This window comes from Notothenia rossii (genome assembly GCF_949606895.1).
Source record: "Notothenia rossii genome assembly, chromosome: 3".
Lineage (NCBI taxonomy): Eukaryota > Metazoa > Chordata > Actinopteri > Perciformes > Nototheniidae > Notothenia > Notothenia rossii.
The window spans coordinates 17421204-17448707 of record NC_136901.1 but is presented as its reverse complement, the minus strand read 5'-3'; the positions used below and the strand labels follow the sequence as shown (position 1 = coordinate 17448707).

General features: G+C 41.5%; 1 protein-coding gene across 1 annotated transcript; it reads left to right on the top strand.

The window, feature by feature from the left end:
• The first annotated feature begins 261 nt into the window (after nucleotides 1–261).
• On the top strand, nucleotides 262–3335 carry LOC307033785 (zinc finger MYM-type protein 1-like). Its single transcript, XM_079672396.1, has 3 exons — nucleotides 262–2073; nucleotides 2304–2403; nucleotides 2957–3335. The coding sequence occupies exons 1-3, from the start codon at nucleotides 449–451 to the stop codon at nucleotides 3239–3241; spliced, it is 2010 nt and encodes a 669-aa protein (XP_079528522.1). The 5' UTR covers nucleotides 262–448; the 3' UTR covers nucleotides 3242–3335.
• Nucleotides 3336–27504: the final 24169 nt, after the last annotated feature.

Genomic DNA, 27504 nt, shown 5'->3' with positions numbered 1-27504 from the left:
TCAGCATTTGCCATGGTGGCCAAAACATTTTTATTTGGCCTTAAATTGTAGTTCAACATTTATTTCCTGTTACTTCTGGACAGTGGCGGCCGGTCCATAGGGGCGCTAGGGGCGCCGCCCCACCTCTTCCCACATAAAATAAATAAAAAAATATATATTTTTTTTTTTTATTTATTTTTTTTTTTAATAAAAAAGGTAAATATTATATAATTTGTATCAGTAAAATGTATAATCTACAATAAAATCTCGTTTAAAATTGTGTTACGATGTCTAAAGTTACTGATAAGTCACATGTTTCCTGCCTGCCTGGCCTTGCCCATGTATCAACATCATTACCCTCTCTCGCCTGGGCGCTAAGAAATCAGCCTTCATCCAGTGCAGCAGCAGCCACTAGCAGCTGACTGTTGCGAAACATAATTTCAGCCAATCAGCGTTGTCAAATCTGATTATGACCGGGCGCCAATGTCAGCGCCTGGTCCAATCTGTGAGTAGTTTGGACAGTGACTCGTATCCAGCTGACGCACTAGAGCAGAGGATGGCTTCGTGTGCAGGTGGGGTCTCCGGACCTCTGTCCCCACCCAATTCAGTTCAAGAGCTAATCTCCAATCCTTTCGAAAGGAGAAGTTTGGGAGATAAACAGTTGCTAAAAGATCTTGGACCGGACCAACCCGATTTGAATATATCGCAGCAAGCTCGTGAAAAAAACAAAACCTATCAACGAGGCTTCTCACGTAGCTGGTACACCAGAAAGGAATGGCTAACTGGATGCAAACAGGTGAATGCTGTCTTTTGTTTCCCATGCTTGCTCTTCAAACAGCCGGGGACAGATACGATGTGCCCGTGGACTGTGACAGGGGTGAACTATATGAAGCATTTGTCCGAAAAAATTAAAAAGCACGAGTGCATGAAGTTACATATGACAAGTACCTTCAAGCTAGCTATGCTAGGCAAAGCTAACATAGCCGCGAAGCTAGATCAAGGGTACAAGATCTCATTGAAAAAACACAATGAAGAAGTGGACAAGAATAGGCACGTCTTGTCTAAAATAATTGATTGTGTGGCATTTTGTGGGGGCTTTGACCTAGCTTTGCGTGGCCACGACGAGACTGACACATCCGACAACCCCGGCGTTTTTCGGGGTTTAGTTAATCTTCTGGCCCCGTTAGATAGCGTGTTGGAGGAGCACCTTGAAACAGCTACCGTTTTCAAAGGCACCTCAAAGACGGTGCAAAATGAACTTTTGGACTGCATGTTATCAGTTTGTAAAGACTACATTCTGGAGGAAGTAAAAAATGCCAGTTATATATCTATTCAGGCGGATGAGACAACTGACATTTCCACCCACTGCCAGTTAGTGCTTGTGCTACGCTACATTGACCCGCATAACAACGTCCAGGAGCGTTTTTTTGAGTTCATCCCTCTTCAGAGTGCAAATGCTGACACAGTTGCCACCGCGGTGATGGAGATGCTGGGCACTATCCTCCCGGATGGACAACAGGGCAAACTAATCGCCCAAGCCTATGACGGTGCAGCGGTGATGAGGGGAGCTAAAGGTGGAGTTCAGCGGAAAGTGAAGGATGTGTACAGTAGTGCGCACTACATCCACTGCTATGCTCATCAGCTGAACCTCATTATGCAGCAGGCAACATCCCACATCCCCAAGATAAGAACATTTTTTTCAGACCTTGGTGGATTTGCTGCATTTTTCTCCAGGTCATTTAAGCGAACTGCGATCCTGGATCAAGTGGTGGCAAACAGACTTCCTGGCACTTCCAAAACAAGATGGAACTTTCACAGTCGTGCTGTTAACACTGTCTATGAGCACAAGGAGAACATCCTGAGGTGTTTCCAGACAATCAGAGACTCAGGTGACTTTGATCCCATAACAGTGAGAGAAGCCGGGGGCTTTGTGAGAATGATGGAAGATGACGTTTCTAGCTTTTTCCTGACATTGTTCCACAAGAGCATGCCACATGTAGACATGCTGTTTAGCCAACTGCAGAAGAGGAACATCGACTCTGTCTACATCACAGGACTCATCAAGAGGTTCACCAGCAGCATACAAACAATCAGGTAAATCATTATTTACAATGGCTGAGATGTGCTTATTATAGGAAATCTGTGAAACCTAAATGTGATTTAGCTGAACACAATAGACCAACTCATACATACTTACTGGAAATGTATATATTATATAACGTTTATAAGGTGTATCTCTGACTACTATTTCAAATATTCAAACCTAATTTGTCAATTCTTGCCACAATGAGTAATTGTACATGGTTACTCGTGGTTTGGATCAGGGACTCCATTCCTTCTGGTGAAAACAGTGGATCTGTGCAGCAGCTGCCCACAAAGAGGAGGGGACTTGGACATGAAGAGCAACAGCTGTTGGCTAGAGAGGTAAGCAGTAATAGGAACGTGTTCTATGACCAAAAGCTCCTTTCATAATATATAGGTAATTTCATGTCACAATAATGATACATTTCACAAGAAAGCCCATTTTCTGTAAATTCAATAAATAGGTAGGCTAGTTAAAATATCCAAATGGAAAGGCCTATTGCTTATTACATTCTGAATTGTATACACTTAACAAGGCCTAAACTGCAAAAAGTTTCCCACAGTCTCTACATTTCAAAGGGGATCAAGACAGATCAGAAAAGGTTTAGGCCTCCTGAAGCAACCACAGTAGACAGAAAGGGCCCAACAATTAATTAATGAAGTGTAAACATAGCCATTAAATGTATATATTGTAGTGACTTAATTTTAAACAGTAATATTGTTCTGTTGACGCTCAGATAGATGTCCTGTTATTCTGATTCAGTTCCATTCACAAGAAAGCTCTTTGTTTGTTACACATCTTATAAGGGGACACTAATGATATGAGTGATAGATGTGAAAAGGTGATTCTGTTATTTATTATGTCTTGATTTTTTCATTGTGCATTATTCCATAGGTATGTGATACCATACTGAGAGATTCTCCTTCACCAAACACCTCATCAGCTCCACCCTCCTGCAAGGAGACCTGTTCCAGCAGCACAGCCGAACATTCCCTGAAGCAGCGCTGGAAACAATTGTGGAAGCCTACCCTCGACTGGACAAGGCAAAGCTCAAGACGGAACTGTCCCTCGTCTATGAAAATGACCAGTTCAGGGCTTGCAGTGGTGCTGTTACTCTGCTCCAGTTCTTTATTGACAACAATCTCCAGGAGACATTCACAGAGACTGTCAGTCTTCTGAAGATTCTGGTAACCACACCCATGGCTACGGCTGAGGCAGAGAGGTGCTTTTCCACTCTGAAAAGAATAAAGACTTTCTTGAGGAACACAGGATCGCCTGAATGCTCTGGCTATGCTGTCAATTGAGAAAAAACTCATGAGCATTCCTGACTTCAACACCAGATTCATTGAGAGGTTTGCCACTCAGAAGGAGAGAAGGGCAAAATTCCTCCACACACACACACACACACACACACACACACACACACACACACACACACACACACACACACACACACACACACACACACACACACACACACACACACACACACACACACACACACACACACACACACACACACACACACACACACACACACACACACACACACACACACACACACACACACACACACACACACACACACACACACACACACACACACACACACACACACACACCCCTTAAACCAATGCGTTTCATTAGAGACAATTAAACGGCCGCAGATTGTTGTGAAGTTACTTTTGGATACCTAAGATGTTTTGTTCAACCACAAAGTCCAGGAACATTGGGACTGTTTGGAAACCTGTTGCGTTCGACTCATTTCCCCCAGAGGAAGTCGTTTCTTGTTTCCTTTTGTTTTTGTCTTTTTTCTGCCTGTTGCACATTTGTTATTCAAAGCAGTAAAAAAGGTGCTAGAGGCCAATAAGCTGGATATCACTTTATATGTAGAGAGGAGGTTTCCCATGGTTGTGTTAGAAGTTTATTAATAAGTGGGCACTTATCACAGAAGTGATTGTTCTGTCTCCACCTTTGTTGCATTGTCTGTGATGTATTTTCCAACGGTTATAGCTCCTCCTGTCCTGTCCCAGCAACACTACACGGTTGCAGCTGCACCACATTTTTGGTTTATCTTCGGTGTCGCTTAAAATCTGCTTCCCATCGGACTAAAACCTCCATGTAATCTGAAGACAGATACTTGAAGTTAAACCTTTCTTGCTCTAGCCTTGCCAGTTACATTGTACAAATATATTATTATGCTAACTGGTTGTTCGTGTTAGACGATGTAGCTTTTTCATTTCTGAGTTATTGCTATATGTAAATAAGCCTGTTTGTAAATAACCCGAAAACAGAGAAGAAGAACAGACTACGTGATTCACGTAGTCTGTTCTTCTTCTCTGTTTTCCGGTTGTTTTCTATTTGTTTATATCTGTGTGTGTGTTAGCTTCACCTTAGCATGTGTTCTTTGCAGGTGTATTGAGGTTTGATTATGCCTGATTTTAGTAAGTAAAGAAGTAACGCGTGTCGGGGCAATGTTAGTTACTGAATTATAAAAGTAGCGCGTTACACTACTTCGTTACCGAAAAAAAACTTTTTACTCACAGCCCCACCAAAGATATTTTCCACCAGCCGCCACTGCTTCTGGACCATGACTGTGGGCCAGCCTTTAATGTTTAACTGAGTGGAATATGTTTTACCAAAATGTTGGCTATATGTTAAGGAATTGTATTTATTTAAATGTATATATGAATGTATAATTTATTTTATATTGGTTTTTCAGTTGATTACCCTGAACGTATAATTCAACAGTTAAAAAGTTCAAATTATTATTTGTATTTGTTTATAAATAGATGTTTTCAAAGTCAATGAATAATCGCATTTAATAAATCGCAATTACAATTATTCACCCAAATAATTGAGATTATGCTTTTTGCCATAATCGAGCAGCCCTAGTACACGCCTGGCTTTGGCCTCCAAAAAGTTGATCATCAATAAATCAGTGAATACATAATCCTACAGGCCCATAACTGACATTATCATAGACTTAACCTGTTAAGCCCCAAGCCTGTTTTTCAGGTCTCAGGCTCGAAAATGACATTCCCAGAACAAATGACTATACTTCTAAAAAGGGGTAAATTCATCAACTTTTTTCTTAAACAATGATAAACCTGTGAGTTGGATATAAAAAAGTCAGTGTCAATATAGATGTTTTTCTTTTAAAATAAATTCAGATTGAACATAGTAAAAACATTTAAATTATTAATGTAATCATTATCGGCCGATATTCACTCTTAATAGTTTGATCGGTGCTCTCTATAAAGGCCCATCAGGAGAGCTGGATCTGATCGATATGGACATAAACGCGAGTGAAGTATAACTGGAGGCGAGAGAGCGATCAGAGATCAGCTGCTGAGTCTGACGGAGACAAGCAGCTCTGCATAATCACCTGAAGCCCCGCCCACTGTTTAGCGAGCTTTATGAGAAACTGACGGGCTGCTAGGAGAGAGAGAGAGGGATAGAGGAAAAAGAGAGGATCCGTTTCTCCCGTGTTATTATCCAAAGTTAATGTAAACTTTTGAATAATGTACTTCATCTACTATAAGTAGTTTGTTTGAATGTAATAATGTTGTTTGTTGTTTGTGGAAGCGTATCATTTATTGAAAAATGAATCTGAACTTTTCGATCTGAAACGATTATAAACTGAAGCAATATAGAAAAGAGTCCCATGAACTGAGTTTTAAACATCAGCATATACGGTCATAGTCCGGTAATTACCAGAGTAAAAATATATACTCCAAATAAAGAGTTAGATTTTAACACTTTGGGAGTCAAAATGTACTCTAGAACTGGTACTTTTTTTGACACTGTTTGAGTGTTTTCCAACACGTGCACTGTAAACCTAGAACCCTCAGAGAGTTAAAAATGTACTGTTAGTCAGTCTTGTAGTGTCACTGTGCAGAGCTGATTATTCAACACTTTGAGAGAAAATGTACTCCATGGTCATTTTTAACACTTTTTCAGTGCTGTTTAGCTAGTGAACACCAAACAAACAAATTGGGGTGAATCATTAACACTTCAGGAAATAAAGTACACATCAGATTCTTGAAGACATGTGTTTATTTTCAAAAATGTGATTTTTATGTGTTTTAAATATAACATCTAATCAGTAGCAACATTAAACAACCCACAAAATTGCTCATTAGGCCTCTTTAGCCTGGGGAAACACTTTAGAGGTCATCATTCCAAAATCCTGTTACAACAAATGGACAACGTGGAATACCATACACTAGTGCTAATGTGCAAAGTATTTTTCCAACATTAACTGACAAATTGTGTTTTGAAAGTCTACATGCACAGCAAATTCTGTAGTGTGAAATAGTGTTAATTATTTCGAGTTGATAAGTGTTGATTAGGGTGTTCTTTAAAATCTTGCAGTGCTGAAAAAACTCTAAGGCCGTGGTTCTTTTAGGGAGTTGATTGCATGCACTCTAGTTTTAGTGCTCCTTTTTTCTTTATCTCATGGCGGAGAACAACCTGTGTCTGGAAGGGGAGCCTACATTATTTTAAAAAGGTAAGGACCATGTATATTCAATAATTTATGCTGATAATCTTTGTATTAAAAGTATGTGTAAACGTCACGTACAGTAGGGTGGGACTCAAAAGTGTCAAGGCTGGTGTGGTGGCCTTAGTGGTATGATTCTCACTAGTATTACATTGCGCAAAGTCATGTGTAATTTCCATGCAGCCATGACCGTAAGCGGGAAATCAGGTGGAGATGAGTTTCTGCTGTGTTAGCCAAAACGTTCCAAAAACGCCATTGAGTTCAGTCAGCGGCAGTGAAAAGGTAAAGATAAATAGCTACTGATGATGGAACGGTTATTACAATTTTCAATAATATTCTTTTTACGTTGTCTTCTCTGGTTCTTACCACTCATGGTCTAGCTGCTAGCTAGCTCTATGCTAACGCTAGCTCTATGCTAACGCTAGCTCTATGCTAACGCTAGCTCTATGCTAACGCTAGCTCTATGCTAACGCTAGTGCAGGGGTCGGCAACCTGCGGCTCATTAAAGTCCTTATCTTGCGTAATTTACTGTAGCTGAAAGATCATAGAACTGTTTCAAAATGCATTAATTTGTTGGGTCTTATTCCAGTAACACGTGATATAGATCGAATATCGTTTCCTATTTGCTGTAAATCACTTGTTAATATCGGGAAAATGGGTCAAATTCAGAGGTATCCAGAAAAGTCTGGATTCAAACTTGCCGCTGCTTGGTGCTGTGTCGTGACGTCACGTGTGGTTCCGCGAATCCTGGTGAGTTCAGCCCGTCCCAGCATCACACAGTGTAGCATTGCTGGTATAGCCGCATGTCAACTTTGTGTATCAGTGTTTATCTCCGAGTTTGTCTTGTTTTTTCCGGATCATGGTGAAGAGGTGTGTCGTTGGCGGGTGTAGCAACACCAATCGGGATGGTTTTACCGTTCATTTGTTCCCGAAAGAGAAGGTTTTACGGGAGAAATGGGAGCGATTTGTGCGATCCGGACGGCAGCAGGGAGCCAGACAGCGGCAGCCGGGAACCACACGTGACGTCACGAAATGGCCTGCTTCCAGAAGCAAAGTTTTTTTATTGGACCTAATATTTTTCCTTTTTTTACATATTATTCAGTATGAAATAAAGAAACATACATTGACTATCTGTTGCATACACCCCCCAGAAATCAACTGCCAAAAAAAGTTTTTAATGTAAGATAAGGACTTTAAGCCCTCTGCTCTGGCTCCCTTGAGCTTAGACAAAAATAAGAAGGAAGTTAAATAAAAGTACTTGTCTATTTACATTTTGTTGCACGGTTGAACATTTCTCGTATCTTGTATTTTGAGGTGATACTGTGAAACATAAATAAAAAACAAAATGGTTTTAATTAGGTCAACTAAAATATGCGTCACATCCTGCTACGGTCCCGCGCCAGCACCTTTTCTTACAGGTAGAGATGCGCCGATCGATATCGGCCGATACTCACTCTCTGCCGATCAATCGGTGCTCTCTAAAAATGCCGATCGCGAAAGCCGATCGCATAACGTAAAATAATGACGTAAAATACATGACACTTTTCTCTGTGTGCGGCAAAACAAGCTCGCTAAAATGGCTTCACCAGTCTGGCATTATTTTAAGTGTCCAAAAATGACAATAAAATAGCGGTATGCAACGTGTGTGAAGCAGAAATCCTAAAGCTCCACCCGCTGTGACGGACCGGTGAGCGGAGCCAAACACACATTAAGAGTTAGACCTAACACACTTAGCTATTTTATCTACCTCTGGAACAAGCTAAATTAGTTATACATATATTTATTCTTCACTGTCGGGCCACTCACAGGGTTCGTACGGGTGCTTGAAATCCTTGAAAATGCTTGAATTTTTACGAGGTGTTTTCATGACTTGAAAAGTGCTTGAATTTTGGGAATGGTGCTTGGATTTGAGATAAAGTGCTTGAAATTGTAAATGCTTTACTTTTACAATAAATTGCTGTCTGACTGAATAGTTTGCTTTTTAGATTAAAAGAAAATAAAGAAGTCAGAGCGAGCTTAGTTGCTTCGCTTCTACATAAAACAGCTCCGCTCCGGCCTTCCCGCGCTATGCGCGCGACCTGCAAGTGTTTTATTTTTTGTGACCTGGGCATTCTAATGAGAGAATGACAGTATGCCAGGAGGTTGCTGTTTTGACGAGCGTTGGCTATCCGAAAAGAAATACAAGCTGTGGCTAAAACGACGATCAACCCAACGATTCGCCTTCTGCACAGTTTGCCACAAAGAATTTCAATTATTCGCGATGGGAGAGTCTGCGCTGACGAGCCATATGAAAGGTAAGCCGTAGTAGAGCATTTTGGATTAGGCTAACGTTGCATGTTACGTTTGTTTAAGCTAGTAACGTTAGCGAACTCGATGTGGGATAATTGCTTATGCAGGTGACAATAATAAAAAGGAGCGTACCTATGTCAGTATGTGCGACAGTCGCCATCCTGTGGTTTTCAGAGGATGAAGCACATAAAAGCAATGTATTTCTACTGGTAGTATTTTTCGTGCCTAAACTTGCTCCATCGAAATCAGTCACATTGACCCGAAGACACATTTTGAGTTATACACTGTTGGAAAGAGGATATTCCTAGCTTTCTAACGGAGGAAACATATTTTCGTTTGTATTACTGGTCTGGGGGAAGTTCGCGAGTGTGTGTGTGTGTGTGTGTTTGTGTATTTTTGCGTTTGTGTGTATTGTGTTAGTTTCCCGGGGAAAACACTCACGAGAAACACCGGCTGTTATGCCTGCTTTGACGTAAAGTTACTCCGTTCTCCGCTTGTAATTATGCCGGTACAAGCTTCAAAGTTGTATTTATCATCTGAATTTGCCGAAACAAGTTTAATATTCTGAAAGCCAAGACTTTGTTTATTTGAAATCAGATGAAAACAAACTGTAACGGACCCTGCCGTGTTATCTATGATTACTATACGCCATACATTCATAATGTCAGCGGGAGGGAGGGGGGAGCATCGCTACGTAAAAGCATTAGTGCGAGGGAGAGCTGTCATCTTCCCTTTACAAGCTTCAAACATGTATTTATCGGGAGACTTTGGCAATAAAAGTTTCATATTCTGAAAAAAATTCCCTGGAAACCTCCAAAACTCTTACACAGAAAGAGGATCTCTGCACACGCTTTTTTTATATCAGCTTTGTGTTTCAATGGTTTTGTCCTAACCTTGGAGACGTATGTTTACTGCCACCCTAAAAGGACCTCAAAAATGTTAAAAATGTTAATAAAGAATTTATTGAAAAGTTAGTTGGCTGATTGTTTTACATTGGCTCAGCCAGGTTATATGAGATGCCCAGTCTATTATATATGATATGGGTCACTCATTTTACAATATTAAACTTTGTTTTCTTATCTTTAATTTTTCATCCTTATGTAGAATGCTATTACGAAACACACATTTGGTTGTTTATAGCATAAAGAACATCTGATTTAATGTGAGGTAGGGAAATAATCATTTGAGTATAAGTATGTGCATATAAATATGTAATTTACAACAGCTGTACGCTGCTTGAAAAGCTTGAAAATGCTTGAAAAGTGCTTGAATTTGACTTTGGAAAAGGTGTAAGAACCCTGCACTCATTACTGGATCATTGAGCTGCATGAGATACTGACAGGCTGTCAGGAGAGAGAGGGTCATTATTATTATCCAAAGTTAATGTAAACTTGAATAATGTACTTCATTTGAATGTAATAATGATGTTGGTTGTTGTTTGTGGAAGCGTCAGTGAATGAGCTCCATTAACTGAGTTTTAAACATCACTTTAAATGGAAGATCCCCATAGACCCCGCCCACTCGATCGGATCGGCGATCGGTATCGGCCGATACTGATTCCGGCGATCGGAGCATCCCTACTTACAGGTGAATAACCTGACCCCCGGCTCAATCAAAGAAAAATAAAAGTATCGGAGGGACACAGAAGGTTTAATTCTGCGTGGATAGAGTTATATGCTTTCACAGCAAACGATTCTGGCTTACCGTATGTTTGATATGTGGAGAGAAGTTGTTAAAGGTGCTGCAGCCTTTACGTATTGGAGGAAAAACACGGGAGAGGAAGACAGCTGACGATCTTCAGTCATAATTCAATCAGTTTACTCTTTTTAGGGTGCAGCTATATGTTTTATTTATTTCGAAGTGGGTCCATTTTAAAAATTGTATTAATTTTCTTCAAATGTGCAGATGACTCTCAAAGTGCTGTGTTGACTTATTTTAAAGTAGGCCTGTTTCTTATTAGAGGTTAAAGAGCATCTTGCAGGTTTTTATTTTTTCTACATTTATGCTTAAACTTGCTTGAAAAATACACTTAAAAAAGTGAATGCAGGATTTGATATGTTTTACGAGACATAAGGGCAGGAATTCAGAGGGAAAGGAGCAATTTTGAGCTCTGCTCTTAAAAACAGCTTTTTTTTAAGGTCATACGTCAAACGCGTCATATTACATCACGCAGGGGACACATCTCCGCTCTCTGACCGCGGGTATAGTGGAGTTGCGTTGAGTAGAGCGGTTGTGTTTTAGTGAGCTGGTATTTTTCGGTAGTTTTACATTGCATTTCACCATTTGTAATCATGGTGCAGTATTGTGTTTGTGCAGGTTGCACAAATACCAGCCTGTCAGGACATCGAGTCCACAGTAAAAAGGACCGGAGCTAGCGTTCGTTCCTGGGTGCGTTTTGCATCCACCTCCCTGCAGCACATAGCCTACTCTCCACAGCTTTATCAGGAAACCGTATTACTTCTATCTCTCTAACAGTTTTATAAATAATAAATGTAAAAAAACTGTATTTTTTGTGTATGATATAATATATACAACTTTATAAGCTATCAAATATGTTTTGCGGCTCCAGACAAAACAAATTGTTGGAAAACGGGGCAAAATGGCTCTTTTGATCAAAAAGGTTGCAGACCCCTGAGCTAGCGCTAGCTCTATGCTAACGCCCAGTTTTTTAACTAGCTTAGTAACTTGCTCACTAGCTATGGCAATTAGCTAACCAACATGTCCCTTTTTATCAAGTGCCAAAACTGATTCTGAATGAGAAGAATAGTGATTTGGGAGGCTAATCAAGCCATAGCTGTTTTGCTAACGTACATTAGCTGGCTTAGCTAGCTGTAGTTAGACACGTTGTGAGGACAGGAGGGGGCTTAACACGTTTATATCAGTAAATGAATGTACAGTTGGATCACTAAAATCTGCATGAAGAGGCTAAGCCTACTTAAATGGATGATTACGTATTTAAAACAAAAAAGCTATCCATTATCTTTTAGATTTTTAGATGTGGCAGCTGAAAAAGTTGACTGCTAATATTATCTCCACGCCATTATTCTGGTTTCTTTAAGAAGCCTCATGTTGCTGAAGGTAAAATACCAGAGCACCAAACAGTACATCAGATAAAATCCATCAATGAAGGTGAGTAGCCATCTTGTGTAACAAAATGTACAGCTTTGCAGAAGCAAAGGGATTCATGTGGTATTATTTAAATGGTATCCAAAGCTCATTGGATATGGTTAATTTGTTCATCCTTTATTAGCTTTCGCCAGCGGGGACAAGATGATTTTAGCTGCAGGCCTTTTTTGTTTATTTTGTCTTCCAAAATATGCTTCCTAATTCGGAAACCGTTTCCAAATTCCCTCATCTGAGTTAACTTGCTCACTTAGCAGTTTGGCTTAAAGGTGCAGTATTTCAAATGCTGTGTAGATTTGGCATACATTGAGTATAATAATAATAATAATAATAATAATAATCATGATTTAAGATTAATTAAATTGGCATTCATAATATGTACAGTTAAAAACCTGCCTCTTGTATTTTTCTCTGGTGTCACGCTAATCTTCCTATAGTCAAAAGCAAGTTTGGGCTTTCTGATGGGGCTGACCTTCAAATCTTTGATGAATCTGACACAGCAGTGGAAGAAGACATCTTTCTTGAACTGATGGAGGCCAATCCCGATTTATGCCTGACAGTATGTGACAGCTTTTTAGGTGAAGGTAAGCTTATCTGCATAATCTGCTGCACAAACGTGTAAAGATGAGACCCCTTTATGTCCTATAGTCTACTGTCTAATCGTTACTAGGTAGATTAACTCAAACAATACTAGCAACCAATAGATCAGCGCCCACTTGCCAAAACAATTGAAAGAATGTAGGTTGGGTTTTGGTTGTATCAGGTAGAGACTGACATTTTGTTGTTGTCTGATTTCTCCTCCTGATAGGCTGGGACAGTAACATGGCTTCACTTGTTGCTGCTCCTCTATCTCTTGACATCCACATCTGCTGGCCGAACCCGGAACCGGATTGACACCTTCTACATTGTAATCGACAAACGGCTCATCCCATGCCAAGCCACCAGCTCATTGGGTGCTTTTGACGAACTGTTCAAATCTCACTATGTGTTCAACCTGTCCTACGAGGAGTCTTTGGTCAAGCTGTACACATTTGTCCAGACAACAGCTTACAACATAGACATCAACATAACAGATGAGTCTCCCAGAATCCGTGAGTTGCGGGCAAAACATGTACAAGTGTTTCATACGTCAAGCTGTGCAAAAGACTTGCAAGTTCTTGGTAAGCCATTTAAGAATGGATCACAGTTTCTATCTTAGCAGCAGGTTTAAGTTGGTTTGTGCACAAGATCGTTATAGGCGTCACTTCCTTACTTACATACTTCCTTGTGAAAAAGCTTGTGGCTCAGTCTCCGACGCTGAAGCTTCATGCTACTCCGTGGGAAGGTGGCTTACGTAGGACAAAGCAAATAAATACGCACGAAAATATTCCGATTTATAAAACACTGCGCACGCACGTCCTACGCCGGTTTCCCTTTATAAATCACTATCAACTCGAAATGCGGCGCAGCTTTTGCGAGCTTCACGTAACGCCCATATATGCCCATAAATAGTCAAAGAAACACCCCGTATTAATATTCATTTTGACTGACTGCATGAAGAAGATCGCAGGAAATGAGGACAGAACATAAATAAATAGTCAGAAAAAAATGAATGACAAAAAAAATACACATAACCTTCCTCAGGCAGTGTGTTTTTACCGGGGACAGGAGATCCCCATTGATGAGAAAATGTAAAAAATGATCGGGAATCCCTCCGGAGTGGAGTCATGACGACTGGATCTGAATTGTTTTATTTTATTTTGTGGTTTGTGCGCAGCGTCTCCACTGCAGCCTGTGTGTCTCAACCCCCCCGCAGCAACTCTATCCACCAGTTAAGGTGAGACACGGCAGGCAGAGTCCTGCATCGGGTCGGGTATCCGCGGGTACCCGACGGGTGAACCGCAAAAAAAGTGATTCGCGGGTGGTATTTTTTCAAACGCTTTTTTCAGGGTTCGGTTCTGGGTAAAACAAAGATGATGCGGTCGGGTCGCGGGTGTTGCGTAATAAATATATTAAAATAATAATAATTTAGTTTAATGTTTAAATTCTCAGACCTCTCCCCCGCGGGACCGAGCATAATCATAACCTCTGCAGCGCATCTATCTGCTGGTGAGCGCACCACATTCTGAATGGCTGAGGTGAAGCTCTCTAGCGGAGAATACAGCATTTTCAATAACACTTCCTCAAGAGCGAAACCCAACATCTGGGAGGCTTTTGGTGTCCTCCTAGATGGAGAAAATAACCAACATCCCACGCTTTGTGAGACAAATATGCAACTGCGTGTGTTAATAATTGCACGTTTTCACTGCTCGTATATATGCTGGTTCGGGTCGGGTTGCGGATCTTGTGCCGACGGGTCGGGTTGCGGAATTAATTGGTAATATGTGCGAGTAGCGGGTTCGGTATTGCACGTCGCGGGTGCGGAGCGGGAGCGGGTCTTGAAAATCAGACCCGTGCAGGACTCTTGACGGCAGGCAAAAACATAGTCTTTCATGCACTGGTCAATTTTGATATTTTGTGCTATTTTGATTCAATGACATGTTTTCTTTCAGGCTTTTGGAAGGAAAACGTTCAAAATACACATTTCGGTGTTTATTTTACTATAGTATGTCTATTTGCGTCTGTAGATTTCTCCTAAATTGACCAAAAGTTAGCATTCTAAATGTAACAAAGTACCGCGACCGCTGTGTGCACCATGTAATCACTCAGAGGTATCGTTGGAAAGCTCCGTCTCTCCTGAACAATCTCATCAGATCCAGATATGGTCATTTCCTTTGTATCAGCAACCAATCGTGAAAGTACAAAGGGGTCTTAAACCAAAAAATGAAATCTTATTGGCTGGTGTCGATTTCTGACAACGTGATTCGTTCAGCTGCGTTACGTGGTGTGCTATGAGACACTCCCTGGTTTAGCTTTCCGCTGAAAATGTAAATCTCAAAAATTACAAAACAACAGCGAAAAAACGTCTACAGAGGAGACAGAGAAAACAGTTGTCACTTGCACAAAGCAAGGTACAACAAAAAACTAATGACGCCAAACCTGAAATACCTTCACTGAGTGCGTTGATGCGCAAGCTTTCACCCAAGTGCAGGAGGGTTTAGATAGCACCACACAGCAGTGGCTGATAATTCATGTATCGCGGCTGAATGAACTGCTCGGTGGGTTGATTAGTCCAAATTGCGTAGGGATAGGGCTCAAAGTCAATATCGATCCGCAAAACGATGGTTTCTGTATCATATGAGCACTCAAAAATGAAGCACTGCTCATTTGACCAAGCAAATGCGAGAGACAGCTGAGTTGACTGCAGTGGAAAATAGACCTGATAAAATAATTTTGAAGATCCAGCTGACAATTTTAGATCTCTCGCTCTCTCCAGAGGGGCAGGTCAGCCAAAAAGGCCAAACGGGCCGTTGCCCGGGCAACATAATTGTGTTTTTGACTAACGTGACCGTTGGTTAGCTTGAAGAATAACGCTAGCTATACGTCAAATTTAACATTAACTTACCTTTTCACGTTTCCTCCTGTACAACACCGGCGTCCGCTGACAACAGAGTGCACTGTGCACGAGCTGAGCCAACGATCGCCGGTAATCGATCAGGGAGTTTGGTGTGGTTCTCCACACGGACCCTCACATTTGCGGTAAGCGTGTTGTAACTTCAGGTTGTTGTTGTCACCTCCGGGTATCCTGTGTGCCTGTTCTGCTGCTGATAGCTTATATTATCTTAACTTAAATCGATCGCTTTAAAACTCTTGATCACGGAAACTGCCTGACCTTGTAATCACACGTTACTAGGGGTGTAACGGTACCCGTACCGAAATTATTCGGTACGGGCCCTTCGGTTCGGTACACATGTGTACCAAACGAATATAACGTTAAACGTAAACAATTGAAAACTTGAACAACTTTTTGGAAGTAATCTCAGGTGCTGCGTCGCAGCACTCAGAGTAATTTGCTCACATTGGGTTCAACGCGTCATAGAGCGAGCAAGTAATTTCATTGGACGAGAGGCATACTATGAGAGCTGGTCGGGGGGATGCGTTCAAATTTAGTCAGTCATTTGAAGAACTGTCGAAATGGCGAACGCAGATAAAGTTGAGCTAGAAAATTCTCCAGCATCATTGAAGTCTCCGGTTTGGGAACATTTTGGTTTTGCAGTTACGTACAAGGATGACGGACAAAGACGGGTGGACCGAACCAAAGCTGTTTGTCGGCATTTTTCAACTAACATTGGTTACCCGGCTGGCAATACATCAAACTCGCACACTCATTTGAAAAGGCATCACCCGTATGTGAATATCACCGGTACCAAAAGAAAAAAGACTGAAGTGCAAACCCAACTCCCACTTGCATTTAAGACTCCACCACTCGCAAAAAGTTCAGACCGAGCCAAAGCTATTACAAACGGCAAATATCCTTATGTTGCCATGTTAGCAAATCGCTACCTGGCTGCATCTGCTACCTCTGTCCCTAGAGAGGGTGTTCTCCACAGCAGGAGACATTGTTAGTGCCAGCAGATCTGCCCTTTCGGCAAGCAATGTGGACAAGTAAATCTTTATTTAAAAAAACATGAAAATACAATGACAAGCAAGTCCTAATGTCAAACTGGCTGCTTAGGTACTAGTACAGTACAGTTCAAATACAGATTATTTCAGTTCATCCAAATGCTGCACCTTAATGTTTATTTTATTATATTTTGTATTTATTTGAGTGAATACATTATTCACAGTTTAATAATAATAAAAAAAAAAATATATATATTTTATGTTTTGTGATAATGTTTTCTGCTGTACCGAAATTATACCGAACCGAACCGTGACCTAAAAACCGAGGTACGTACCGAACCGAAATGTTTGTGAACCGTTACACCCCTACAGATGTAGCGATTCATTTCAGACAGTTTGAAACGCGAGGGCCGTGATTGGTACGTGATCTGCCCTCGCTCGGACCTTATTTCGGAAAAATTATGTATTGAAGTTAATGGAGAGAGAAATATAATTTTTCGATCCCGTTTGAATTGTGCCACGAATTACACATGATGCTTCTCAATTTGAAAGATAATTTTGCAAGTCAACAAAAAAAAAATGTGTCGTAAAACTGTGAAGAAACACATTTTTTTTTTTTGTGTGAAACGCTTAATGAACTACATCTCTGGTCTCGCAGACTCTCACAACACACGTCACCAAGATGGCCGTCACTACTGTCTTGTCAAAACAGTGATTGGTTACCCTCACTATCACCACAATGAAACACGCCCAGAATAATGTCATGCAAAGCTGCCTGCCTGCCTTCCTTTGATTCTCTCTGAACTGCCTGACCTTTTTAATGTTTAATGTCAACCATTTGTGCAGATAGCATGAAGTAGAACAGATCGCCGGTGTTAATGTAGCGTTAGCATTTCTTCCCCGGGCTTAAATGGTGTATTATAGAATGATCACACCGGTGTGACAGTACTCTTCAAAGGATTCAGGAAATATGACTACTACTCTTACTGTTGAACATTTTGGGTTACTTGATGTTACTTCATGTTAAGGCTAATACAAATGACAAGGCTAAGACTGTAATGCTATCTAATGTGCTTGCTACTAGCTAGGTAGCTAACTTGATCAAGCCAGCCACTCCTGGTCCTTTCATCAGACGGAAAGCGAAAGAACGAGCAAGACCCATTGCTGGTATTACAGCCTGGTACTAAGCACACAGGCATCTTGTTAAAGTTATCTTATCTTAGCTATCTCTTATATTTAGCGGAGGAAAACAATTGTGACATCAGTTATGACATCACTTACGTGACTCTGGGATTTGTAGTCTTTCTAGTTGCGTATTTTTCATAATCTTATATTTCAACAGTTTTACGACAAACTGACTTTTATGACATGGAAATGATTTTTTTAAGATTGAGAAACAATATGTGTAATTTGTGGCACAAATTAAACGGGATCAAAAGATACGTTTTCTCTCTCCATTGACTTCAATACATAATTTTTCCGAAATAAGGTCCCATGGAGCTCCCCCGGAAGGGGAGGGACTTTGCCACTCTATAGAGTCCAGTAGAGGGCGGAGCCTGTGAGAGATATAACCACAGTAACACACACTGCCACCAGAAGAACTGTTAATTTGCCTACTTAATATCACACGTCCTAAAAACAAACAAAAAAACATTGCACGTCCTGCGATGTGAATATCGCGCTTGCGCATATCGCGATTATCGTCATGAAACGAGCCTAATGGGTACTACCTTATCCTGCGAGCATTCTCCTACTGAGATTTCTATAGACGTAGCGGCCTTGGGGCAGGCCTACCTGGATGCGCGCGCATCTCACCGTACAAAAGGAGGCCTCGCCTCCTGACTATCATCCCTTTCTCTTCAGCGGCGGAAGTGAAATCCACTGAGTATTTGAGACGAGAAAGAGTATGGAGTCAATCCTCGAACACAGGACCTGCCCGAACCTGATCGCGGGGGCTGCGTAGGTGCTCCCCCCACCGCGGCCACCGAGGCCTGTAAGCCGCCTGAGACAGGGGTTTTACGGCCCGGTGCTCCGTCTTCCCGGAGCTGACTGGCGGGGGGAGGAAGTGGCCCGGCGGTGGGAGAGAGTCTCTCCGCCCGGGACGCAAGGGCGAATTCCCGCCTCCTCCCTGTTTAATGCACAGATCACAAGGTATTTTTCCAATAAAATTAAAGTTGATCTGTATCCAAGTCTAAGTGTCCTTTGTTTCCACAATGCTACACTTACACATAATGATGACTGTACAAATTCCCCACTCGCCGCCCCAGCTGTAGCTCCTGTAAGGGAGGTGGCTAGTGGGCATGCGCAGATGAGAGTGATAAACCGCAGGAAGCGCTATCTTAGTGCTATGCGGGTACAGGGACATTATGGCCGCCGTATTACTGTCAGAGAACACACTACGCCTAGAGCAAAGACTCCAGTTAATGCAGGTTACCGTAGTGGTAAGGGCTGCATTATAGTGGAGCCCACACTCACACAAGAGCGTGCGGCGGTGTGTTCAGGGACCTCAGTAAATAACGAGAGAGAGCCAAAGTCTAAACCAGTGGTTCTCAAAGTGGGGGGCGCGCCCCCCCTGGTGGGCGCAGAGGCATGCCAGGGGGGGCGCGAGAGACCAGGAGGAAAAATGGTTATAAAAAAAGATAAAAATTAAAAATAAAATAAAAATCATAATTTGAAAAATTATTGATTCGAAAATAATATGATGCAGTACAGTACTATTACGTCTGGGTCTCTGTTTCATTAAAGCTCGGCTCTGTGTGTGTGTGTGGAACGAGCCATTTTGTGTGCGCGTGAGAGAGAGAGAGCGCACCGGTACTGGAGATCGTTGTTGTTAGCTTCTGGTGCTAGCGAGCTACGCTAACGGATATAAGGAGTTTTTTCAACAACAAAGTGGAGGAGAGTCCTCTCCTGTCAGACTGAGAGCTAAAGGACTCTCTCAGTGTTATCTCAGTGGGTCTCAAATGTTTTGGTCACCATTAATGTAAATAATTATTTCCGAGGCACACGTTTATATGATCATTATAGTTATAAAAAAAATAAGAGAATAAATGAAAAACAGGTATGAAATACTATATGACAGTAAAACAAGAATAAAGTTTAAAAGGGTGATTTGTAAAATATCCATCAAGAAAAAGTAAATCTGTTTACATTTCTGTTTCATATGGGTGTTGAGAGATGTGTCCATAGATCTCTTCCTTTCGCTCTCAAAGTGCACCAGATTGATGCTTTTAACTTCAATATTTAAAAATAAATCTTCCCGGGGAAGCTTGCCCCCGGACCCCCCTATGTGACGTCCACACATCACCTATAAAAATAGCACTTTATCCCTGCTTACACCTATATGCCGTGAGCTGAATATTGAGCCTTCATTGTAACAGTCGCGGGTACGTTGTGTATTTGCGTGGGGATTGTTGCAGTAGAAAATTCCACTGTAGCGACCGGTACATTAATGGGAAACCCTAAATGTTTGAGCACCCTCTATGAAACGTCAAGCTACCCCACAGCACCCCCAAAATAAATCTCTGGCGCCGCCACTGAGCCTGATTATTCGTTTTGGGGGGGCCCGACTTTTTTTTTTCTCCAAAGGGGGGGCCTGACAGAAAAGGTTTGAGAACCACTGGTCTAAACCAAGGTTACTCTCCATCTAGTCTCAACCAATCATAAATGTATGGGCAACGCCCTGTGTAATCAAATGTATTGTTGCACGAGGTTCTGGGCTCTTTCCAGAAATAGACTGACCGATTCAACACATCCTCACTCCCAGGTTGGCCTATGTTAAATGGTAAATGGTAAATGGACTGTACTTATATAGCGCTTTATCCAGTCTTTAAGACCCCTCAAAGCGCTTTACATACTACATGTCATTCACCCATTCACACCCATTCATACAGAGCAGTGTACCTTACTCTATAGGACCTAACATTGACACACATTCACACACCGTTGGCCATGCCATCGGGAGCAACTCAGGGTTAAGTATCTTGCCCAAGGATACATCGACATGTTGACTGCATGGGCTGGGATCGAACCCACAACCTTCTGGTTGAAAGACAACCACACTCCCTCACAGCCACAGTCGCCCTGTTGACGTTATGTCAAGTCCTTAGCATACATTTTCAACTTTCCGGAGATGTCCATAGGCTTCTATATAGCTCCCTAAACGTATGTTGTAGACGACTTGAGATCGCGAGCGAATGCTAGCCGCAGATCCATTCTCACAGCGTCTATCAACCTTTTTCTAACTCAATATCAAGCCACACTTATTGTTTATACTTCTTTATTTTAATTGAATAATGTAGGACTTTTGTTGCCGTCAGTTATGGGGAGAGTAGGGGCTCAGAATACTGAAATCTGTATTGTTTCATCGTTTTTTCCTTTTAATTTTGTACTCTTTTCTAAACCTGTGGGGAACTTAGTTCAGGGTTCACCAAGGTTGACCAATGGGAAAGACGTTGTATTCATTTCCTGACCACCATTTGGCTGGAAGACTGGGATACACCCTGGATAGGTTACCTCAACATCACCGGGTGAACACTATAACAGATATTGAACATTTTTACTTTAATTCACCAAACTTGCATGTCTTTGCCCTATGGGAGAACACTGGTGCAGTGGTAGGAACTTCTGAGCAAGGACTCTACAGAAAGGACAAGAGATAAGATCCCAACATATACATTGCTTGTTTAGTTAAATGTTAACAGCGTGATTGTAAAGCGTATTCTGGATGAGTGATGTTAACCTAAAAAATGTTTGTTCATGTTCTAACATGTATTATTTCTGTTTCTTTTCAGATTGAGTGCACCGGCTGTACCAAATGGTACCACACAACATGTGTTGGGCAGCCCTCTATCTCACTGGACTATTACTGCAAAGCCTGCACTTTATAAACACACACACAAATACACATAAGCACAAACACACAAATTCCTTGTTTATGTTCACATGCAGTCCAGGCTGTTGTCATCGCACACTTAAAGCTGAAGTATTAGGTTTTCAAAGGCAACTTTTATACATTTAATTGTATACATACATACACACCTGTACACCCACTGTTATATCATTTGGAATGGAATCTAACATTGTTACGCCCCACAAAAATGGCCCTATGGAGCTAACAAAATTCCACCACTGACCCAAATATAACACGAAAGACACCTTTTAAAATAATCGAATCCATAGGATTTATTATAGACAACACATCAAATGTTTCTCCTAGGATGAGAAGCAGAGACACAGCAGTCTCCACCCCAGAGGCTTTTCCCTTCTGCTGCTGCACTGGAGCTTTTAAGCACTTCCTTCTCCAGGTGCACCTCGTCTGAACCTCGTTACAGCAATGCAGCACACCTGGGTAGAGGAACCAACGGGAAAAAGAAATAGGGAATACATGCAGCCGTAACAAACATACTGTAAAGCTAGTTGAGTAGCACTTTAAATGTTTTGGCTTTATGAAACTTGATGTACTTATATGATTCTGTGTTACAGTATCACAGTATTGGAAGTCGCTTTGGATACAAGTGTCAGCTAAATGCAATGTCATATAATGACAATAAATGTTTTAATGTTGAAAAAACGTTTCCAATAAAGTAGTTTTTCCTTCTATAACAGTAATGTAAGTTGTGAAGCTGACAATTGAGCGGCCCGACCAAGCAAGGAGGCAGAGGCAGAACGTCCAAAATACAACCCGTGTGGGCATTTATTAAGTCATGAACACATGACACACAGCCTCAATCCTGCTGTTTCTCCCTGACCACAGCCACAAGGATCTCACACACATTCCCTTTCTAACAGCAAAACCCCAGAGCCTAAATGCCCATCCCAATCAACCCAACAGGACACAGGTGAGGGGGGAGGAGACAACACAGGGCACCAGGTGCACACAATCAACGACAGACATGGGGAAAGGGAACACTTTTCAACAACAAAAAACCTAAACAACCCGTAACGGAGGCCGACATCTATGAGCCCAGAGATCACCTCCGTGACATAGGTTAAAACAAATTATGTAAAGTAAACTGACATTTGGGAACCAAAAAGTTAATGTTGCAACCTAGGCAGTTAAGCATTTGATAACATTGGGTGTTAATACTGCAAGAGTGGGAAGGTTGACATAATTGCTTACACGTATAGGCTAGAACAGTGGTTCCCAACCGATCTGATCGGAGCAACTGTGACAAATAATCCAACTGAAACCGGCATGAACAATGACGTTTTAAAAATGCGCTTATACAGAAAAGCCTGGTTTGGACACTTTACGGGCAGAAGAAACATTTCTATTAAAGAAATAATTATACATTTCTGTCTTTTTATAGCTACCAGCTTGAATTAATATTCAAATTAATCAATTATTTTTTATATTTTATTGTAATGTAGAGACAAGGCTTTTAGTGACAATCATGTATTGCTTTACAATACAATATGTAAATAATTTTTTTTTAAAAAGTCTAAATATGAAATTTGGGCTCAAATCATCTGAGGCCTGGCGCCCCCCCTGCAATCTTTGGCGCCCCCCAGATTGGGAACCACTGGGCTAGAAGGCATGATGGAACAAAGGAATTCTATGGATTACATTTGTTATTTTCAAAGCAATAACATGTGAAGTCTGCAAACATCTTCAATGGTAGGCTACTGTTTCACAAACAACCCAGTGCATAGTTATTCGTTTTATGTTGCTATATATTCAAATTGACAATTTACATTCAATAATAAAGACACATCTCTGATGCACAGTGTAGAGGTTTGTTGTGATGAGATGGATACAGGCACTGCTTAATTTGTAAATCATAAGGTGCCGGAACGCAAAGTACATATGACAGCTCAGGGATGACGAGACGCGTACAGGTCCCGGAACGTATACAGAAAAGGTGCTGAAAACAACATGAAAATGTCCACTTGCAACGCTGTGGGACTTACAAGCCTCAATTTCAAATAGTATCCATGGTATAAATGTTATGACGATAATTTATAATTTTTTAGGCTAGTACGCACAACATAGGCAAATGCCCACATCACCACAGGTGGGACTTCAGTATACAGCCAGCAATTAATTTCTCAACAGGTTTAACGTGTAAAAAAAATATGTATTAGGCCTATTCAAAGATTGGCACGGCGGCCTATTAATAGACAGTATGTTTGCTCACCATATTTAGTTGTTTAAAACACCCCACATCACGAGCATGTCCGGATTGTCCTCTATCTCTTTTTTTCTGCTTTTACTGCGTGTGTCTGTGGCAGTTCTGTGTCCTTTGGCCACCCAGGACCTCACGTACGGGACTGGATTGAATTTAGCCAGGGGGGGTCCAACAAGATTTAGGAAGAGTAAAGATGACATGGTAGATGTGAGCAAAGAGCTACGGTTGGGAGTGCAAATCAAGTTCATTTGAGAAAACCCGCGCTCACATTCAGCACTTGCAATGGGAATGCTGTTGACAGCAACAAGTAACTCCATCAGCTCATCGGGGGTGTCTTTACCATCTGAGTCCCTGTACGTTCTGTAGGCCCGTATGACTGCGCGCGGGTTGGCAATGTTGAAGCGCTGACACAGTGACTCGACCTCAGTCTCTCCATACAGCGCACCTGCGTCCTCGGGCCAGTATTGTGCGTAAAGCACCTTCAACTCCTCAATGAACTTGTTATATCCAGTTTTATCTGGCATCCGGCCTCCTTGAGATAACATACGGTCCTCCAAGTTCTTGGCCACAGTTAGAAAAAACTGACCTGTCGCTGGACGTCCCACACTCTTCTACGCTCAATGCGCTCTCCTCTCCTACTGAATCTTCCTGCTGTAAGCCAGCTGATGTTGCGGTTCCGCTCGCCTCTTGCTCCGGCTGTTGTACCGGGCTAGTTGATACCAGGGTACCCACCCGTTGCTGTTGATGGTCCACCTGGCTGACGGTAGCTGGCTCCTGTTCCGGCTGGCGGTGAACCTGACCCGCTGCCCGGGCTTGGCTAGCTGTCGGTTAGCTAGCTGGCTAGCTGTTGCGGCGCTAACCTCCTCCTGGTTTTGACCATCAACATGACCGCTGCAGCTGCCCTCGTCGCTGCTTGTGGAGGCTTTTCTGACTCGTTTTGAAGTGTCTATTACCTCTTCCTTCTTTTTGAAGAAAGACAGTAAATGTAACTGTCTTTTTGACATGCTTGCATTGAATCACCGTTTCTTCCTCTCTGCGACGTGCTCCTCATGTGGCGAATTTCAAAAGTGAAAGACGTTTGTCCGTTGGTCCAGCTTTTCAGTGCGTCAACACAGATCTCCGACTCTTTCAAATCTTAATCTTAATAAACGACATGAAATTCTTGGGATTTTTTCTGTAAATTAATATCTGCATATTTTATTTCATTTTAACCATTTTTTATTTTTATTTTTTGTGAGAGGTACCGGATCTGCCCAAATAGGTGCCGGAACACAGGGTGGCCAAAATGAAGAGGTGCCGGATCCTGTTCCGGCAGGATCCGGCTCAAATTAACCACTGGATACAGGTATTTAATAAAAACATTGATCGCTTGAGAATGGCTGAGAAGTTGCATCACCATTTCTTCGGAGCGGATCACAGCTTGCCAAAGATGATCTCCAGGCTGCTTTCGGGCTGTGAGTAAACAACTTGTGTTTCACATAGAGGCGGTCTGAAGGTGTGGACAGCTATAAAAGCTACTATACATCACATTAAGAAAGATGTACAACTGAAACTCCGACAAAAATATATTGTTAAAATGATTTTATCAAAGTTTGCAATGTTTTGCACAGGCATCCCCAGAGTCACCTACTTTGTCATGCTCTAGTCGTCACTGTAAGCTTCACGATATCAGCCTCTCACCCACAACCTCACATACGCGTACTGAACGTGCATCAAAGTCTTCCTATTCAGTCAGATATACCAAAAGATGAATTTCAACGACAGGCGAAGCGATCGAGATGTTTCTTTCCTGGTGAGTCAACAATGGGTCCTCAAGGTATACGCCCCGATACATCTGTCGAAAATAATAGAATATCGCCAGTTGTTCGTCCCACAATTTGTTCGGTAACACCTGCACCATGTCTTTTTGTCCGGTCGGGTCTTGGAAGACCGGTGTAGGTACCATATGTGCACGGCCTACCTGATCAGCACGGGGTCTGTTACGCTTACTAATGACGTCACGCATTGGCTGTACGGCAACCCAAGAGGACATTTTACACTGCCAAATTCCGCAAAGAATATTAAAAAAGTAACAATCAATAGTGAATGTATGTTAGTGGAACTGTGTCAGGAAAGTAAAGTGTTAATTAAGTAATGTTATTGAAGAACTGAAATGCATAAAATGTCAAGTTAATATGTAGCATATCCCTCCGAAATATGGTCGTATAATTTACTGATGATTTAGAATTGATTGAAACTCCAGACTCAACGTAAGAGCTTGTGCCCCTTCGGGGGGTGCTAACATTTAAAAATAAAGGCTTTACTTTCTCCGTCTTTATATGTAGAAGATATCAGATACCGTCATGTTGGTGGGGGTTATCACGACTCGACTACTGCAATAGCATCCTCTACGGCAGGGGTATTCAACTAAAATTCAACGAGGTCAAGTTAGAGAAAATCTCCCCATGCAAAGGTCCGGAACATCAAAATGTCTAAGAAGCTTTATGAATTAGTGTGATATATATTGAAGTAGCCTGTAGCTTTATCAACGTCTGCATGTACAGATGAAGCGATTCATTTCAGACAGTTTGAAACGCGAGGGCCGTGATTGGTACGTGATCTGCCCTCGCTCAAGGGAAAACCTCCAGCTTGACTTGAGACCGCCCCCGTGATAGATAAATGTAATTATAATGAAGCCAGCTGCAATGGATCATTGATCCACCAGGGGGTGCAGTGGGGTTCCACACTGGAGCTCATGTGAAATAGAGTGAGATACAGTATGCTGGATGTACAGCGGAACTTTGTTAAGATCCATATGTCACGGATATCATACTACTGTGCTAAATAAGAGACATGTAATCATTTACAAAACATCACCATGTTGTTATTTAACAAAATAATTTTGTTATTCGAAATAAACGAACGGGAGGAAATGCAGCCCGGCTCTCGATTTTTAATCCTAATTTAATCATCATCTTCACCACGATCATTTATGTTTATGTTCGCCGAATTGACATGAAATCACTGACACATATGAATATACTGTATTCAACTTCATTAAAACGTTATTAACGGGCCTAAACTCAGTAATTCACCAAAAATATGTATATTTTAATGGAGCTTCGTCGGTCGATCAGGATCCCAAAGCGTAGCGGAGGGATCCTCATCTGGATGAAGGGTGTTATTTTCCCCATAAGGAACAAGTCGCTGCAAATTATCCCGCTTATTACACGGCCACATTCTCAACAAAGTAACGACATGACTCCCAATATTAATTGAAATGCTTTTATGGATTTAGAAAATGTTTTTATTGATTTAAAAAATAGTTGTATTGATTTAAATTGACATGCATCCGCTAAGAAAAATAGTCCGTTGTTACCGTTTTTTCAACAGTCTGAATGAAACGGCAGCTCTCAGCTGTGTATTTACACAACTAATGGCCCATCAACCACAGCTCTCTCCCCCCCTCCCCCCCTGATCTTTCTTCTCCAGCAGCTAAATTAACAGTAGGTTACTCTGAGTGACCATAGACTGTATGTGACAAGCTTACAGTTAGTGACGTAACAACACCATAAAAGCTGGTGGGTTGAAAGCAATACGGGAGGTAAAAATAAATAGAATAATTGTGATTTATTTATTGTGGCTTTTATGTTTTTAGGTATAAAATGTTATGTAATTCAGGCTTATAGTTCACCCTTCTCTAAAAGCCTTCAACAATGACAATATTCATAGTAATTTAATAAATCCTTCCAACACACATTGTAAAAAATAGCCTACTGTAAGTTAAGAAATCATTCCAATATGTACATCTTCTGATGTAACAACAATAACATTATAAATAGTAACATAGCTGAACATGGTATTGCACATTTAGCTTTGAGTGTTACTGACCTGAGATGTTTTTATTACATGAATTAAGGTGACTGAGGCTTTTTAAC

What these genes read in the sequence shown, in the direction of transcription:
- LOC307033785 (XM_079672396.1), top strand. Translation starts at nt 449, where the DNA reads ATGACCGGGCGCCAATGTCAGCGCCTGGTCCAATCTGTGAGTAGTTTG. An exon ending in AGCAGCATACAAACAATCAG is followed by an intron (nt 2,074 to 2,303) that starts GTAAATCATTAT and finishes GGTTTGGATCAG; the next exon opens with GGACTCCATTCCTTCTGGTG. An exon ending in AACAGCTGTTGGCTAGAGAG is followed by an intron (nt 2,404 to 2,956) that starts GTAAGCAGTAAT and finishes ATTATTCCATAG; the next exon opens with GTATGTGATACCATACTGAG.